The sequence below is a fragment of the Nelumbo nucifera genome, chromosome 5, assembly GCF_055504915.1.
Source record: "Nelumbo nucifera cultivar China Antique chromosome 5, China Antique-T2T, whole genome shotgun sequence".
Taxonomy (NCBI): domain Eukaryota; kingdom Viridiplantae; phylum Streptophyta; class Magnoliopsida; order Proteales; family Nelumbonaceae; genus Nelumbo; species Nelumbo nucifera.
The window spans coordinates 73,062,817-73,083,077 of NC_142653.1; the positions used below are offsets into that span (position 1 = coordinate 73,062,817).

Sequence of the window (20,261 nt, forward strand, 5' to 3'; positions counted from 1 at the left end):
TGCAAAGAGGTCCAGCAATTAAATTAAGTCCTTTAAGTCCCAGAAATTATCACGTTGGCCCCTATATGCAAAGTTAAAAGGCAATTTAGTCCTTCTGCACAACAATGTTTGGATCTAGTTGGGAAACCACATAAGGAATCACTATCTCAATTAACCACCATTATATAGGATTTAACCAAGAGTTCTGCTCTAGCTGGGAATTGAGAGTCCTAATACCACAAGGACTCTTCCCATATTAATCCTAAAGGCCTTTGGAAGCCAAATACTAGAGTCAACTAGGATTCCTCCCCAGGAGTCCCAATTTAATTGGGATTCTTCTACACTCGTACCAATGTTACCCAAGGACTCATATAGGAGTCCTAGTGTCACTAGGATTTCTCTGCTAGAATCCTAGTTGGATTAGGACTCTTGCCCAAAAGTCCCAATTTTGAATATCTAATTGGGAGTAACACTCTCCTCTTGTCTAAATGTGCAGATTCCTTATTGGACATTCATAAAACCATAAAATCATTCATAGACACCCAACATATGAAGTCTCATAGCCACAAGTCATCAATAGTCATCCTCATGGTATATCAAAGTGATTGTGATCACAATCCTACAATCTTGGAACTCCTCATGTCTAAGGACTAAATAGACTTTGCATAAAAGAGATTCATACAACTGATAGTGATAGATAAATACTATTAAGAATCAATCTCTAAACTAGATCATATCAGTGTGCATCCCAGATCACACATTCACACCCACATGGCATTCTACACTCTCACTTCAATGGCTGATATCTCACCACTCCACCCAGTGGAAATTATCCATGTGCTAACCTTTATAAAGTGAGTGGTCCAAGCTCACCCATAGCTACAAGCTAGGATGTTTTGGGTCTATAAGGAACTGGGCTATCTAGATCTCCCATGATAGAACTCATCTATCATTTGGATTCTCTACAATATTGCCTATGGTTATAACAATTAATGTGAAAAGTAACTGTAGATAACATGCCTCATGAAAAAGTAAAGCTTATATTAGCAAAGATGATGTAAAATTAAGTAGATCTGGCTTTGAATGAACACATGGAAATCTCATTTCCAAAACAAGCTTCCTCTGGAAAATGAAGAAATTTTAATGCACAAAATGTATTTTAGATCATTCAGATTCCTGATATCAAACTTAGGGGAAAGAAAACAACTTGTTCACTTTGATTTGGTTAATCCCTGTTACCACCAAATTATCAACATATAAAATCAAGGCTGTTAGGAAGTTTAGGGCTATGCAAAACTAGCCCTCTGTAATCTAGAGAAACCATCTTCAATATCTGGAAGTTTTGGGCTACCCAAAATCTGAGACCTTACTAGCTCAAACTCTGACTTGATTCCTGATAAAACCTTAGCCACATAGGAATGTTTTCTTTTCTTCTTCATCTCTGAGACATCTGAAGTATTGGGCTGGTATGAATTGAGGACCTCACGTATTTATATCATTTTAGAATAATAATCCTCTGAGATTCTATCACCCTATTGCAAAGTGATGAGTGCCTGGAAAAATCGATAAATCCTTGTAATGTTATCATTCCTGGAATACATCTTTCAAGCCAGCTCCCATGTCAACTTGAAAGTATCTAAGAAAATCAGCCTACTGCTAATTTTTGGATCCATTGAGTTCCACAACCAAATCTTGATTTGTGCATCTTCTTGCACCCATTCTGTATATGTGGGAGTACCAGATTCAGGTTTACTATCAGTTAAATATTTCAGTTTTCCCTTAGCAATTAAGAAAACCTCCACAGCCTTTGCCTAAATGGCATAATTTCCTGTACCATAAAGTTTGATTGAGATCATTTGAATTGGTAAAATATCAGCCGAGACAACAGCAATACCTTTAGACTCCATCCTAACCACTTTCCTCCAATAAAAACTTATCTCTTTTGAAGAAGAAATCTGGTACCTCCCTAACTTTAAAGATTTCAAGTTCACATTGGAGATATTTAGGGATGTCAATTTCTACCCTACCCGGTGGGTACCTGCCCCTACCCTCCCCGATGGGGTGGATTTTTTTGCTTAAATGACGGGTTTTGGGGTGGGTATGGGTTTTGAGATTCTACAACCCTTACGGGTACGGGTAGGGTACGGGTTTAGGCTAAACCCAACCCTCCCCAACCCGCTTATTGTTGGAAAGCATATAAACTTTATGTACTAAATGTTGAATTTAATAATATTTTTGAATTTTATGTGAATGATAATTACTAGTTTATGTGTTTTTTATGTGCCTTAATCAAATAATTAGAAATCTTGATGTTTATTTGTGTTATTTTACTTTTTTATTGCTTATATATGACAAGAAATAATTGGAAATTAGATGCAAGTTTTAAACCCAATCTGCCCCTCCCTACCCTTGAATGTGGGGAGGGTAGGGTTGGGGAGGGTTTGGATTCTCAAAATCCAACCCGCTACGGGTTTTGGGGCAGATACAGGTTGGGAGTTTTAGGGAGGCGGGTAGGGTCTAGAATTTACAAAACCCTCCCCAAACCCGCCCCATTGCCATCCCTAGAGAAAATAGCTATTTCAACATAAAATTCACCTGTAATGACTTTTCCAGTGGCCACACTTGTATTCTTCAGATGGACTCACAACATCACCATATGTCAGCAGTAACCTGATGGGGTTCTAGTTCACCAATCACCTTTAACCTCATAATGATGACAGTTCATACCTGATCACTCCTTCTCTGTATTCTCAGGTTAGAGGGATCACTCACATCACTCCAGTCTCACCAAAGGAAGGAAAAACATGGAGAGATGAAAGGATAGGATCGATCAGTAGAGAAAAAAAAAAGAAAAAAAAAAGAACTTTCTGTCTCACATGAAGAAGAGAAAACAAGAGAATAGAGACAAAAGAAAAGAAATGGCTGATCAGGGCAAAACCTGCTCTGGTACCATGTACAAATTGTACCTTATAGCAGAGATAAATAGCTGAAAGTAGAAAACTCCAGCTGCCTATTGGGAGGAAAGCTCAGTCTCCCAATCAGTCAGTAGGTATTTATATTAATCTCAGGTTAAATGGGGTAACTTACAATAATAGCCTTCACTAGTGTAAAAGAACATGAAGTGCCTAAACTACCCTCACTTAAATGGGGTAACTAAGGACTCTGTGATGCAGATGATCACATAAGCATATCATTATATAGGGGCTGAGCAAGGTGGAGGATGATGGAGTTTCATGTGTTGCTAGAGTTCCTCTTAGCGGAGAATTACAGAGGTTTTAGGGGTGAGGGAGGAGAAGAAGATGAATCTTCTTTGCAGAGGGATTCCGCCCCTTCTGAAGGATTAACTTTGGGTTTTGTTCAATTTGTACTGGGCAAGGATGGGGTTCCCTAAACCTAAAAGCAATTAGCAACTAAAGCAGCCAGGAAGTCAGCTCTGGCAACCGGTGGAGTGAAGAACACCCAAGTTTCAGACCTGAGGCGGTGGCTCTGATAGAAATCAGGGCGACTGGTGGAGTGAAGACCCAAGGTTCAGACCTGAGGTGGTGGCTCTGAGAGAAATCAGGAAATATTAGAAGAGTGGAGACGGCACCACCTCCTCCCCACCATTTTTCCAATGCAAATTGTCGATTACATCTGAGTGGAGAGAACTGAGTGGAGAAGGCACCTCCTTCCCACCAAATAACGTTGTTCACCAGAAATTCCTGAAAAAAGCTGTACCAAACAAAGTTATCTCTGGATGTAACTTGTCGATTATGTCAGGATTCACCAGAAATTACCAACTGACATTGCCTTTGGCACAAACCACCTCTCAGTTCGAAGAGCCAACTATATCAGCTCGGGATGCTCGGAAGATCAAAGATCAACCATGATGACCTTGTTCTTCACCGATTGAGGTTGGCAATCCCCTCTTTTGCAGGGACGGTGGTGGAGAGAAAAAACAGAAAAAAAATCTTTTATACACCTAACACCTTGCGGCAGATGATGGTTCAAACTAATCAGCTTCCAAGGTTGTATCTTCTGATGGGCCCTTGGACTGAACCCATTTTCAGACGACAACCACAAGCCCCCCCCCCCCGTTTTAGACAGCAAGCACCGGTGCCGAGGGTGAAGAGAAGCAAGCACTTGCTCAGGTTTAGATTGCAAGCAGCGACACCCCCCGCGTTTCAGATGACAAGCATCTGCGGGGGGTGAAGGAAGGGCATTACTGTCATTTTTTCAAAATATAACAGTCACGTGTTGTGGCAGGTGAGCGGATTATGACGGAACCCTAACAGCAGGGGAGTAATTAGTCAATTGTCAGAAACAGTAGGGATACTTTAAGATAATAAATAAACAGTAAGGGTAGAGTTAGTCAATTAGCTAAACAGTAGGGGTAGTTTAAGAAATTTGCCCTAACTTAAAATGACTGAAGAAACCCTGTCCACACAACTTAAATAAGAGAACCAACTCTAAGGGAAAAGGATAAACATGTCATTGGCAGAAAACTAATGGAACATGAAGAGAATAACTACAGCCAACTACTCCATTAAAACCACCTTAGTCTACTTTCCATCATTTTATTATCTACTAGAGCTACTCTTAGTTAAGTTAATCAGATCCTATCTTTTCTAGTTTGCCCACTTAACCATCTCAGCATTTTCCTTTTCTGCTACACCCAATTTTTGGAGATGTTCTTTCTTGGCTTCCCAATACGTTACTCTAAACAACACTACTGCCTTATAACTTGTTTATAAAATTTTCCTTTTAGTGGTATTCTCCTATCACATTGAACCCATCCCTCCAAACAAGAGCACAATTCAGGGGAAACTAATGATGCCATGACCCAATATCTACTATTTACTCAGATCATAATCAGGGTTCAATCTGACAAGAAATTCAAACATTCAAATTTATCCGTCTAATTCGCTAAATCTTTTCCTATCAGCATTTACACCCCATCCAATAGTCTAACTTTTCTTGTTAAGTCAGAGAATATAATTTAGGCAGGTCTGAAATATGTAGATTCAAACAAGTAAAAACAGTGGAAAGATAGAGAAAACAATAAAGAGAGGACAGAGGTAAAACAGCTGAAAGGGGAAAACTTTCTTGGGGTACATATACCCCATTGAGATAGTTAATTATGTTGTTTCTTTCTTATTCATTCCTGAGATAGTTATTTGTCCTTTCTGTTTCATTATTTAAATGGGATATGTTGGTTTGTTCTATTTTTTCTTAAACAGGGCTATTTCTATAACCCCTCTCAGATTTAAAGTTTTGTTATAATATAAATACTAGACTGGCCAATTGAGAGATCATTCTATTCTCAATTAGACAGCTATCTCTCTTCTAATCTCTCCCTCTATTCTTCTGTTTTTCTTCTCCACAACCAAATCTGATTACAAGAAAGAAATCAGGTAGAGCAGCCACTTTTATGAGAAAAGCAGCATTGTTAACAACTTGTAAATTACAAGCTTTAAGCATAAATTGAGACAGAGAAGAACTTAAGAGATTAACAATGTGAAGAAAGAACTTAAGAGCAGTAGTAGATTGCTCTCTTTTCTTTTATCTGAGGCAATTTCTATGATACCAGAAAGGCATGGCTACCTGAAAAAGTTTAGCCAATCAGAAACCCACATGAATTTGAACAAATACCAGTTGATTTGGTTACCAATTGGATGATACTGGTTGCTTGGTTATCAGTAAGCACCAATAAAATGATTAATCTGCTCTTCATTAACTTGTAACAAATGACAAACAACACTACTAGGATTAGACTTATATACTCCAATAAAAGAAGATAATAATACAAAAAACCCAACACAGTACCAAAAATTGAACATTAACTATTTCGGTATCTCAATGGTTATACTGGATTATATCTTTCTATTCCCAACAGGGAACTTTTCCTGCTTGGGCAGACAGGAGTTTGTATGTAAATAAAAAAGTTATATCAATTTGTTAGTTTTTCCTGTTCATTAATGTTGCTTTTATATATTATGTTCTTGCATGTTGGAATCTCTATATTTTCTATTTTGAAGTGAGAACATATCATATGAATCTAGGCTGGGCTTTCATACAGAGTAGAACCATTGATCTGTAAAGAATACATCAGCAAACGCCCTGTTATTATCCCTTATCACAGAGGTGGAAAGAGGCTACATATAGGGTTTCAGGTAGGTGATTAGCTCTTGATTTGTGTTTGGTTTTATGTAGTTCAGTAGTCAGTTTTCTTTTTCCTACAAGCATGTGATTATGTTCATAATTTGTGGTACAGGAGTTCAGAGAGGATATGGCTGCACGTTCACAAGCAGTTATGGATCACCTAAAGGCCGTGAGGGTTGGTTCAGACTCTTAACATTTGGTGTTTATATGGGAAATATCGTTATCTGTACATTCTTTTTCTGTCATACTCAAATAATTAACGAATTGATCTGCCAGGAAGTTTCTTATGAGAGTGCAGTGTTTTGCTTATTATGTTTCTCAATGTTTGAACAAGAAAACCATCCATGGCTAGAAAAAATATTTTTGGGTTTAGAGGGCTGAACCAGATGCAAATTGATAAACCCTGGTTCCGGTTTTGCTCAGTGTTGCTTTTCTCCTTCCCTTTACCTATGAACATTACTTCTGTCAGATGTAAAGGCCAATTTACACAATTATTCCTTTTAATATCCATAAGAAACTATTCTTGGTATATTTTCATTGTTCTCAAGAATACACTTCAAATGGAAGTTGTATTTCCTACTTCCTAATTAATTTCTGATTTATTGAGATAAACTGTCAATTTTCTGAATATGATGTTTTTATAGGTCAAAGTACTCACTGCTTGTCAATCTAGAAGTACAGATGACATGGAAGGTATAAGAATCTTTTCTCCTTACTTGTCTTTCCTTCAATGCTGCAGAACTCGGACAAGACAGACAATCAGATTGCGAAAACCAGGAACCAGTTGCATTCCGGTTTTTTAGAACACTGATTTTTCAAATTTCTGAAAAAACACTTGACCCATAGAAACCTGTGAGAACTGTTGAAAACCATCAAGGTCACTGATTTATCAAAAATCATAAAATGACAATGATAAGATTTGAACCTGTAACATCTCCTTTACATAAATTAAATTAACACACTACCATTGATCCATCATGCTATTTGTGTTTTTTTCTGTCTCTTCATTATCTATATTGGTCAAATATGTTATATTTTCTTTTAATAAAGCACAAGTTAAAAGACTTGAACCCTGGTTAAGTATATAGTATTTCATGGACACAGACACAATGGTCAGAATCGGACACATGTCCAAGAGTCTAACATGGCAATAAGAGAGAACATGGACATGTCCATGAGCCTATGTTGACTAAGTAACATTTGATACAAAAAATGGATTCATCTTGTAGATTAGATGTTCATTTGTGACAGAGAAACTAGGAGATAAAAAGGAAATGTTACGTGTAAGTGGCTGATAAAAAGAAACTGTTATGTACAATCCTTAAGGATTCGTGGAGTCTTAGGACTTGGACACGTGTCCAACACAACACATTATCCATTTAGGAGTCCATGCAACACTAATTAAAACCAGGAAAAAAACACCTTCTGACCATAACTTACACATGTTATGATATGCATTATATTTTACATTTTATAAATATGATGCCATGGTCCACTGGGTTGTCCCAGCAGTCAAATTGTATGAGCCATGACCCAACAGCCTTCCAGTTTTATGAATGGTCTGAATCTTACAGCGTTGCTTTCTTTGATACCTCTCCTTACATTATGGTTTAATAATCTTTTTATACAGCAGATTCCACAGACAATGATCAAATGACAGAAGAAAGATCATATGGTTCGATCATGATGGAGAGGTTGACTGGAAGTGTAGAAGACCGAGTTGATTATGTTCTTCAAGTGAGTATTGAATTAATATGATGCTCCTACAATTGGATCCATGTGCTTTTCCATATGTCAATGCCTAATCTCATAATCTAATTTCTTCCAAATTATAGGCTATTGCGATATCAAACTTTCATCTCTCGATCTCATTTTCAAGAACAAGTGATCAAGTTGTTTTGTTTATAGTTGTATTCTATAATAATGCAAAGAATAGGCTTAACAGATATGTTCTAGTGACCTTTTTATCAGAAATCACCAAACCTGAAATAGAAAGTTGCTGCAAGTTTTCTTTAAAAAATATTTTAGACCTCTGTGCAGTGCGGATGCCTTGTAAACTAGGGTAAGAGCAACTTAAAATACAAGTATACCACCCCTCACCTTAAAACATAAGTACAAGTAAAACCCTGTCCAAGAATAACTAAAATGACATTGTTTTATGAGTAATGACCCTGTAATAACCAACTCAAAACCTTTTTTTTAAAGAGTAGGATAAAAAGATTTTATTATAAACAAAAATAAGTACAGTCAGATCAGGTGTCAAGATGATACACAAATACATCAGTCCAAATTAAAAAGATCCCAAAAGTTTTCTGTGAAGTCTGAATTTCTTGTTTGCTCAATACCTTTCTGACTAGCTGCTTCCCTTTCTTAATCATTTTAGACTTTCCACATGCCATTTCATACTCAAGTGCTGCAGCCTCTGTGCATCAGTCCCTTCACTTGAAAAGGACTCATCCTCAAGTCCTGCAATGCTGGAATGGGATGATGATACTCATAAGACTAGCAATGTTGAGAGGTGCCCTTTCAAGATTTTGTAAGGCTCAACTTTCTTTTCTTGCAACTTGCTTTATTGGCCTGTTGGAAACCTTATTACCTTCTTTAAAAACCTTAGAATGCTTATGGTGGTCAGCTGCTTCTTTGTACTTGGCATTGGCTGCTTCAGGGTGTCTCTTGTGCATGAATAGAAATGATCTTATTAGTAAAATGCTTTTATTATCTGGATAAGAGGTGAAGATTTAAGAAGAGTATTTGGTGGAAAAATAGTGCTTTGTGTCAGTCCTTTCCCAGAATTGTGTAACCTTTCAACCTGGAAAACAAGGCAATCGCTGAATTGGTCACCCTGGGGGATAATGGTGAGTGTGGGATTTGGGTTTGAGAAGGCCATTGAGGGATATCTGTAAGAAATTCCCAATTGACAAGGTCATAGACTTTCTCCAAATCCAACTTAACTACTACTCTCTTCCTCCCTGATCTTTTCTACTCCTCTTAACATTCACTTGCTATAAGAATTTGTTTCTCCTAAGCAAAAGCTCCTTGGAACTATGTGATTATATAGGGAAGAACTTTCTTAATTTTCAAGGTCATTTCATAAATTCTTTTGACCAAATTGATTGCCCTGAAATCTCCAAGGTGTCTAGCATCAACCTTCTTTGGGACCAAAGTGATAAAAGTTGCATTCATTCCTAGATTAAGGACCCCTCATTTGTGGAATTCCTTAAAAATCATTATCATGTTGCCTTTTAGGATATCCCAATAGTCTTGATAAATTGCCATGGTAATACCATCCGAACCTAATGACTTTGATGTGTCCACAGAAAACAACTGCAGCCTTAATCTCCTCCAAGTCAAACATTTTCTTTAGCGTCACATGGTAGTTCCTTTCCACAACAAGCCACTCTAAACCCTCTACACTCCACCTTCCATCCAATGGCCTTCTGTAAATCAACTTAAAATGATCCACAAAAGCTTTTGAAATATCATCCTGTTTCATAATTATTCAGCCATTCACATTCAGCATTGAAATAAACTTTTTTCTCCTTCTCCCATTGGTTACTGCATGAACTTTGTACCGTCACCCTCCAATCCATCTAACCCTAGACTTCTATCCAACTTATTTTTTACCTTGACAAGGTATCCCCCAATTCTTTATTCAAACTCTTCTTATCTTCTTCAACCATTAAGCCTTGATCCTATTTCTTATCAATCTCCTCCATTTGGTTGATCAAACTCTCTTTCCTTTCCTCTACTCTTCCAAAATGCAACTTATTCCATTCTTTAATCTTGGCCTTCAAAGCTTGTAATTTTCTAAAAAAAATTCTCATTCCTTCCCATTATACCCGTTGATGTTGCTCCTCACACCATTCCCTCACTTTTTAAACAAAGCCTGGATGAATTAGCTACATATTCTCAAAACTAAAAGGAATTGAGGATAGGGACCTCCCACATGCTTCTCTTGACGTAAGAAAATAGGCCAATGGCCCGATGTGACTCTAGCAAGGGTTCTACCCAACAATTTCCCTAGTACTCTTCCCAATCTCGTGTCACAAGAAACCTATCCAGCTTTGAGCAAATTGGGTTCTCCTGAAGATTGGGGCAAGTATTCTTTGTTTGTCCAAAAGACATTTTTCTAAGCTCATGAAAGTCAATAAAGTTGTTAAACCTCCTCATATTGGTTGTTATCATTTGCCTTGAACCATACATTGAAATCTCCACCTAGGCACCATGGTCCATCCCACAGTCCCCTAATATCTACCGATTGTTCCCACATTGCATTCCTCTCTCTCACACAAGGCATATTGTCTACAAAGTTTAGAAGTTATATAGTTAAATATATCTTTCTGCTTCCAAATATTGGCTATAGGTGATGACTAATGAGATCCATCAATTTGATCTTATCCAGAAGTCCTGAGATTTGAGATTGTTTATCTATTAACCACTTTTGGGATGATTTGATGTCAACATCAATGGGTGTAGTCCAAGCCAATTCCAAGTCAAAGATCATCTTGTGTCAATTAATGAAATCAAAGATCCAAGTGGAAACTCTTACCTAATCTTGAGGTTCACTTGAAGTTGTCTGTCTTCTGGTCTTTTAGATTTAATTTCCTTTTATATGTGTAGCACATCTATTCCCCACAATGTAAAAATGCTTGCCATTTGTAGATCACATGCCAGAGTGCAATTATGTATATTCTTTCGCCAGTGTTACATATAGTATCTTCCAACTTCTTTTCATTTGTCACTGATTAAGTTTTACCAATATGCAGGATAAAACATTTCAGCATCCATATATATCAGCAATTGGATCACATACGTGAGAATTCAAATTTTCATCACAAAATTTCTTTTAATGGAGTTTATCGGTTCTAAATGCTGCATGATTTCCTTTATATGTTCCTGGCTTTGAATGCTGCTATTATAGAAGTTAACCACAAGACTTTAATGTTTCTTATGATTGGTAGTACTGGATGTGCAGAAACTATTGGCGTGACCATGATACTGCTCTATTCATACTCAAACACTTGTATAGTGATATACCCGAGGAACCCAACTCTCCAGAACTGCCCAGTGAAGGCGGTTCAAAAAGTCAGAGAGTTCCCACAAGACGATTTTATCAAAGGGACGACATGGATGAAGATCTTCCCTTAACATTTTCTGACACGATAGTGGTTAAGGAGTTCTCAAGAAAAGTAAGGAAAGCAATGAAGAAGTAAAAAATAAAAAAAAAAACGCTGGTTCTTCAGTTGAGTCTGTACAACATGTACATGCTTCGCTTGAAGTTCCTATTAACAGTATTGTTGTGTAAATATTACAATGTCGCTCATCATTTTCCTTCATGCTTTTGTTTCTTCTCCATAGGCAAAGAAATAACATAGGAGTGCCCCCTCTCGGAGTAGGAGTGTAGGACATAAATAGACTGAGGACATATGTATATATACCACAGTACCACACACCACATCTGCCTCGAAATGTATTATCATATTTTACAAGTGATAGAAAATTTGGAAACTTCATGTGCTAACTGACGTTTTGCTTACCTAAATAAAGGATTTAGAATGTATTTTTGTTGAGGTATACATTGATTACATTCTGAGAATATTGAATAATATACTTTATTGTTATTTGGTTGTGCTAATGGGGATGTGAACGTATAAGAAGTGCTGTAGATATAATTATATAAATAATGTTTGCAATCAGTTGTTGATCCAGAAGGTCAGACCATTTAAATCATTACCCGCCCATTTTACTCCAAACCAGGTAAATTTGAATTACCTGTTGACCTAGTTGGTCAAACCATCCATTGATTATGGTAACAGAGGACCATAAAATGGATGTATCAATAAAATGGTCCATCCATTGATTATGGACCCCGACCGGAACCAAACCAATCGGTTTTGAGGACAGTCAAGTCTGACCCAACAGACTTGATTATAATAAATAAAAAATAAATATTTATGTTATTGGGTCGGGTCTAAATTGGTTAAGGACTAGGTGGAACTGGTTCCAAATCGATAGTTATTTATTGTATTTTGTTATAATTTGTTCTCAATAATTGTGTATTTTTGTTATAAATATTCAATAATTACTGGAGATTAAACTGGTGCTATTTATTAGAGATCATACTATTAATTTAGTTGAAATTAGGGGTGTTCATGGGTTGGCTTGATTCAATTGTAATAATAACAACAATTATTATAATTATGATATTAGACTAAAAATAGTAATAGAAAATTAAATTTTGTTATTCAAAATAATTATAATTATGAGAAAATCAGTGATAATAACAACAATTATTTTTGTCCCATAGTAATTTTTAAATAAGTTTTTTTATTCAATAATTTTGTTAAAATTAATTTATTTTATTAAACGATTGTTAATTTATTGTACTATTGGAGATTAAACTATTGTTATTTAAATTTTTAAATTTTATTTATTATACATATTGGATTTGTTGTATTTTTGTTATAAATTTATTTTTAGTAATTATGTATTTTCATTACAATTCATTGATTAATATTTATTAGAGATTACATTATTTTTCATAATTATTCTATTTATTGTATTTTTTGTTATAAATTCATTCTCAATAATTGTGTATTTTTGCTATAAATTTTCAATAACTATTGGAGATTAAACCATTACTATTTATTAGAGATTAAACTATTAATTTAGCTGAAATTATGGGCATTCATAGGTCGGCTCGATTCAATTGTAGGCTATTTAGCCAACCAAATTGACTTGGTTGAGTTGGGGAATTAGTTGCAAAAACGACCAACCATTAGTGAAACCAGCCAACTAGGGTTGTATTGGTTTGGGTTGGTTTTTAGTATCATTAAATAAACTAAGAAATATGGTTATTTTTCTACTTTTCCATATTAAAAATAATATTAGTATAATAAATATATCTATGGTTGAGTTGGTTCAATTTTGGTTAGTTTACAAATGGCCAAACCAAAATTGATCCCTTGAAAATTTTCTGAATTGAAGTTAACCAGAAATACTAGAAAACCAGCCAACTCGAGGCGAGTTGAGTTAGGTTGGTCGGTTTCATCAGTTTGATAAATAGCCTAGCTAAAATTAATTATTATTTTTTGTATTGTAAAAAAATATTAAAAGTAGTATACAAAATACAAATAGATATTAATTATTTAAAAAGTTCAAATATAAAACAATTGCATAACTCTTTATGTGCTTCTATTGTTTAGTTTTTGCTTAACAAAGCCTATGTGTCACACAGGTCCCTACTAGTAAAAGTCCTAGTCAAACAAGTATATTGCTAAAATAATAATTCAGCCTTTCCAATTTGCTGCAACTCTAATTGCTGCCCAAAAAACAAGTGTAATCTCTTAGGTTATGTGTGAGACCCACTAGAATCATGCTCTAAACCAATTAGAATATCTCTAACATAGCTGGATCAAATCCTACCAATGCCGGACCCACTAGGAATTGATTTTCCACATAAATAGTCCAATTGATCTCCATTGTATGGGCTTTACTTAAGCCCATTGTTTTTTTTTTTTTCAATTATCTTGGTTTTGCCATTCTCAAAGCCCAGATCCATTGGTCCAGAGTTGAATGTATCCACCAAGTTGTAAGGCCTAAGTAGATACTTGCAGTATATTTTCTCAATCTATAATATCCATTACTGTGATATGGATGGACTTGCTCCATATACTCCTTTACAGTGACATGTCCTCCTCTTTTTATATGTACATGCCGGGAAAATAAAACAATCTGAATTTTCAGAATAAATTATAAACCTTTTTCAAACAACATTTGGAAGTACTAGTGTTAGTTCCTTGCTTCTCATCAAAGAGGACAACTACTAGGATATTATCTTTCTCTAACAAAGGGATAGATTCTTTTACATTAACCACCCACTTGCATTCTTTAATTATAGTTCCAACATACCTAGGTATTGACCCTAGAAGATTTTCACTAGTTGGCATGTCAAGAACCAATAAGTCTAGAAACTAGTTAAGTGCCAATATCAGGTCTAGGAATAACATGCAACGATCTGGAATCCCTACTAATCACATAGTCCAAATGTTATCGAGAAATGGTCTAGTTCAATGTTCCTTAAAAAACCATGCCTTGCACCTGGGATCTAACCTTGATAGATAATATCCCTCCTTAGGCAATACAAGCATGCCAGTCTTATTAGAACAGATTACCCAAATCTATTTATTGATTGAGAACACATTTGGTTTGTATAATGATAAAGGTTTCTCAAGTTTTTATCCTAAAATACAGAACAAGGGCTTTTCACAAAAACATGCCCAATAATATAAGTAACAAAAAAACCATAAATTGTCCTTTTATTCACGATAAATATAATATATGTCCTATTCTAGATACTGAGGGCATATACTATTCAATAGTTCCCACTTGCACTCATATTTAGTTGAGTACAAGCCAAAAATCCATATTGTCCACATGCTTCTTAAACACTTTTTGTGATAGTGGTTTAGTAATTTGGTCTGCCACATTCTTTGTAGATACTATCTTGTGGATCTCAATATCCCCTCTCTTCACAATCCCCCATATGATGTAGTACTTCCTCTAGAGGTTCTTGGACTTCGAGTATGCCCTGGGCTCCACTGCTTGTGGAATAGTCCCAATTCAATCACATAATAAGGAAATAGGAGATGTGCTAGTGGGAAGGACCCCAGCTCTTGGACAAATTTCTTTATCCACATGAATTATATGGTATCTTGACTAGTAGAAATTTACTTGGCTTTTGTTATAGAGTTTGTTGATGACCCTTGCTTCCTGCATTCCCAACTCATAGCCGCAAAGCTCAAGATGAATATGAACATAGAGGATGATTTCCTATCATCCAGATCTGATTGGAAATTGGAATTAGTATACCCCAAAACCTAAGTGAACTACCTTTGAAGACCAAACAATAGTCTTTCATTCTCTAAAGATATTTCAATATGTTTTTCAAAGCAATCCAATATTCCATGTCGGAATTGGATTATCTACTTACAACACTAATAGGCTAAGCTATGTCAAATTGAGTATACAACACGGCATACATGAGACTTCCAATGGTAGATGTATAGTGAATGTGCTTCATGTTTCCAATCTCCTAAGGGGCTTTTTGTGACATTCCTTTAGATAGAGTGACTTCGTGCCTAAAAGGTACCATACCCTACTTGGAGTTTGGCATGTTGAATGCCTTTAATATTTTGTCAATGTAAGTAGCTTGATATCACTTGAGAACTCACTTGCTTTATCTCTATAGAATCGAAGTCCTAAAATGTATGAGGCTTCTCCTAGGTCTTTCATAGAGAACTTCTATGATAGTCATACTTTCATTGTTATTAACATTCATACATAATTCCCAATGAGTAAGATGTCATCCACATATAGTATGAGGAAAGCTACCCTTTCTCCCACTACTTTCTTGTACACACAAGATTCATCAGGATTTTGTTCAAAGTCAATTTCTTTGACTATAGAGTCAAACCTAACGTTTCAACTTCTTGAAGCTTGTTTTAGTCCATAAATTCATCGATTAAGCTTGCACACCATGCATTTTCTACCTTTCGCAACAAAACCTTTAGGTTTCTACATATAGATATCTTTAGTAAGATCTCCATTCAAGAATGATATCTTGGCATCCATTTGTTAGATCTTATAATCATAGTGTACTATTATAGCCAACAAAATGAGCTTTGTAAGGCTCAACTTTTCCATTTGGGCTCTTCTTCCTCCGTGAAAATCCATTTGAACCCAACTGCCCTTACCCTAAGGGGTGGATCTGTTGGAACGGTTAGGTTCCATAATATGGACGGCCAAACCATGCTAGATGGCTGGGTGAAATTCCAAAAATTTTCTAATCCTTGTAGGAATGAAATTACCTATGTTTTGAAAAATTGCATTTTTTAATATTGATCTTACTCTTAACCAAACCAAATTTGAAACCAAACAAAAAGGGAGATGTATACCTGATATGGATACTACAAACATAGATCCCAAGGTGGAAGTTCACACCTAAATCAGTTCTAAAAATCAGTTCTACAAACACAGATCCCAAGGTGGCATAGTGTATTCTTGAAGCCAATTCAGCAACATAATATTTTTTGCGAAATTGAGATCCAACTACTTGAATTAAACTGAGGATGATGAGCCTAATATCCCCTGAATTTTTCTTGCAAAAATCCGAGGAAAAGCTTATCTATATCAATCCCAGATAGCTTATGTCGAATTGGGAAAAACTGAGAGACAAAAGGAGTAGGGAGAACAAAAAACTACAAAAATATGAAACTGTCTTGGACCGGTCCACCCCTTCCTCTTTTATAATCTCTTATGGAGCTATCTCCTAATCTAATTAGGAGATAATCCAAATCTAAATTAGATCTGGACTCTAATTAGAAATATACCTTATCTTCTTATAAGATTAGGTGTTCCATTCCTAGATCCAAACCCAAATTCACCCCATGGCACATGACAAAGTTATCATGTACCAGATTAATTAATCATATTAGTTATGGGCCTTAGGCCCATCAACTATAAGGCTCACGACCCAAGGGTGTTGCTTGGTCAAATTAGACCAGTTTTGTATGGCATGGGACCACACAATGATCTTACATAAGTCCACATGGGTTCGACCCATACTCTATGACAAGGCTTGGCCAAATTCACTACTAAATGCAATGAACCCCTGAGTACATCATTATGGGCCCAACATTTACACTTAAATGATCTTTGAATTCAGTCATCCTATGAAGATCCAAGGATAACAGACTTAAGTAAAATAAAGCCCATCAGGTAACCAGCCCTATAATGGTCTCTTACACCTAACCTCTCAACCCATAATGATCAAACACTACCCAACAGGGAAGGACCTCTCCCTTGGCTGCAAGGTGCAATGTCACACTCTCTACTCAGATGGATCCTAGGAATTAAAATCTTTTGTAAACATTTTCATAAAACATTAACATATATATATATATCATAAATATATTTTTCAAAACCTTTTGTCGGCAGTTTAAGTTTCCATCAGAGAGAGTATAAACCCTATCATTCACTTTTTTCTGACAAAAAGGGTCGATCATGTCACTATGATCACCAACTTAGGGTGAATTTTCAAACTGCCCCAACATACCCAGGTTTTGACCCCCGATGGATCGCACTGATTGGCATATTAAAGACAACATAATCCAACACTTAGTATTTAGTACCATAATCAAGTCTAGTGCTTATGTATAACTATCCAGTTTTTCCCATCAATCTCCAAGGTTTACGGCATAACTAGAAAATGGTATGGATTCAATGTTTCATCCAAACACACACTGCATGTGCTTCGGGTCCAACCCTAACAACTGAGATAACCTGCCCCAACTTCTTTGGTAGCATGTCAATGTCATCCTTGGCATGATAAACTCTCTAGGTCTATCCAATGGCTAAGAACAATCTAAACTTACATGAAACCCATAAGTGCCCAGTTTAAGGGTAATTATATACCAATGTTAACATGAAACAATAATGTACTTTCATTCATTTACAATAAATGTATCTGTACATCAATCTAATTGGAGCTAAGGGCATACACTGTCTGATAGGATCTACAAAAGTCTAGCCACCATTGGTTTTTGTTAGAATCAACCATACAAGAGTAGTTTGGTCATTTGTCTATTTAATTAAGGACGAATTGTCTTTTTTGTTTGAGTTTAAGTTGTGTGTCCCATACTTAATGAGGGATAGATTTGTCTTTTGTAGTCTAATGCAAATAGTAAAAATATAAGGTGAGTCGGCTAAGAAAGTGAGACATTTCTTCTTGTCAAACCAAACCCTCTTCTTCTTATTTCCTTCTTACTTATCTCAAACCTAGGACTGAACTAGTGTTAATCAAATCATTCACATGGTATCAGAGCACTAGAAAATCAATCTAGAACTCAATTTTTTTCTTCTTTCCTTCCTCCTTGGATCACCATATCAAAACTTCTTTTTGAAATAACTCCCAAACTAATTGGAGGGTCGATAAGGGACCAAAAAGGAGTGGTCATTTTTCCTTCTTGGAGGTAACTATCCCTCAAGTTGTGGTGATTTGCTAGAAACCCTCTAATTGATGACTCGAAGAGGGATGATTGTGGACAAGTGTGAACAGAACGCTCTAGTCGGTTGATAGTGTAGTGTGTTCTCTCTCTTTTGGACTGGATTTCGCCCATGTGGTAGCGTTGATTGATAGGTATGCATATCTACTACTTTTCTCTCTGTTTATGTCTGAATATGTGTAGTAACAGTAGGGTTTTTTGGGGCTGAACCTATGACAGCAGAAGTGTCGTAACAATAGTGCTTTTATTGTGTGATGTGTAGTGTGTGGTGTGTAGAGACTGGTCCGAATGGCCCCTAGTGCCTATTTTATGTTTCAGTAGTAGGTAAAATATTTTGTAGGCTAATGGGCCTGTTAACTTCTTTTAAGTTATTTTAAGTTTATACTTAGTTGGATGCCCCACTTAAGAGCTGATTTGTAATTAACCACATTAGTGAAGATTGATATAAAGGATTGGTGAGGGGAGAGAGATGATTATCGAACCCTCTTCTTCTTCTCCATTCTCTTCTTCTACTTCGCTGTTTTATTCTTCCTTTCTCACTTTTTTACTTCTATAATCAAGTTTCTTATCATATTTAGAAGTTTGATTTACTTCTTGGTATCAGAACAGGTTTTCCCTCTTTTTTTCTCTCTTTTCCCATACACCCTTCGATTAGGAGTGTGTATGGAGAGATAAGCTTCCGATAGATCAGAGAATATTTTTGCCTAGTTGGTAGAGGGTTTGGAGAGTTAGAATCTGACCGAAAACTTCCAAGAAGTGGAACTGTAATTTTCTACCCAAAACACTAGTCGACTAAAGAGCTTTCAAGTTATAGGTCAAGGAGAATATTTGGGTGTGGTGCTCAAGACTTGGGAGGTGCAGCTTGATCTCTAGAAGTGTGCATCTGAGACTTGTAGGTGGTTTGGAAGCTCTGGTAGGAGTGGCTACCTCTTCTCTCTTCCTCCCCAACAGCCAAGTGTAGTGAAACCCTGGTTTTCAAGTCTCTAGGTACTATATTAACCTCAGTTAAGTTTATATTGACTAAAAAACTGGTTTCTTGATTTTCCTTTGATCAATGGAGCATTCTAAAAATGAACTAAAGCAGATGCTAGTATCCAAGGTTGGCCCGATAGATTCCTTTTTTACTAGAGTGACCACAATCAAGCTAGATGAAACCAATTATCTAGCCTAGGCACAATCTATACGGATTCATGTCTATAGTAGAGGTAAACTGGGATATCTCACAAGCAGTAAGGTGAAACCCATAGAAATAAACCCTACATATGAGAAATAGATGCAGGAGAACTACACTATTATTGGATGGTTGGTTAACTCTATGCAACCCCATATAAGTCAGTATTATCTCTAGATGTCTTCAGTCAAGGAAATTTGATATAGTGTTACAGAAACATATTCATAGAAGTTGAATGTGGTAAGAGTCTATAAGCTCAAAAGTGATGTGATAAATCTGAGACAATGGGAGAAGAGTGCAACGATCTACTATTCCATGCTAAAATCACTATGGCAAGAAATTGATGTTATAGAGACAGTTGTTTGGGAGAGTACTAATGATGTAGAGACTTTTAGGAAACTGGTGGAACAAAACAAGGTGTTGGAGTTTCTTATAAGACTCAACCCTGAGTTTGACAATACTAGACAAAATATTTTGGCGAATGATGATGTCACTCTTGCTCAGGCATATGCTATGGTAAGCAGTGAAGAGAGTAGGTGACAGGAGCAGTTACAAAGTCCACCTACAAAACATTTTGCACATGCTAGAATAAAACCAAAAGGTCTGACCAAAAAGAAAGAAGTGATATGTGAGTATTGCATGAAACCAAGGCATACTAAGGACACTTGTTGGAAACTCCATCTTGATCTTCTCCCAGCAGGTTTCGAAATAACAACAATTTTAAGAATAATGGTCAAATAGGAAAGCCTAAGAATGCTAATGTTGCCACAGTACCTGAAGAAGGGAACAAGGAGAGTGAAGAAAAGTCAACTATGGAGTAGCTAGCAACAGTAAAGGCAGAGTTTGAGAAGTATGGGAGGTTATTGAATCACTTGGAAACCACTATTACAACATCCTACCCTTTT

At 36.2% G+C, this 20,261-nt stretch overlaps 1 protein-coding gene across 12 annotated transcripts in view; it reads left to right on the top strand.

The window, feature by feature from the left end:
* Positions 1-11,755, top strand: part of SGR2 (shoot gravitropism 2 (SGR2)) — a 133,074-nt gene extending 121,319 nt beyond the window's left edge. For 6 of the 12 annotated variants that reach the window (XM_088887101.1, XM_088887108.1, XM_088887106.1 and 3 more), the window contains 6 exons: positions 6,038-6,131; positions 6,233-6,295; positions 6,765-6,813; positions 7,751-7,857; positions 10,887-10,933; positions 11,096-11,755. In XM_088887101.1, the coding sequence (XP_088743227.1) occupies positions 6,038-6,131; positions 6,233-6,295; positions 6,765-6,813; positions 7,751-7,857; positions 10,887-10,933; positions 11,096-11,333 (598 nt within the window). In that variant the 3' untranslated portion in view covers positions 11,334-11,755. Of the gene's footprint in view, positions 1-6,020; positions 6,132-6,232; positions 6,296-6,764; positions 6,814-7,750; positions 7,858-8,503; positions 8,658-10,886; positions 10,934-11,095 lie in introns of those variants that run through there. The other 6 variants (XM_088887105.1, XM_088887109.1, XR_016075933.1 and 3 more) reach the window with 5 other exon arrangements.
* The last annotated feature ends 8,506 nt before the right edge of the window (positions 11,756-20,261 follow it).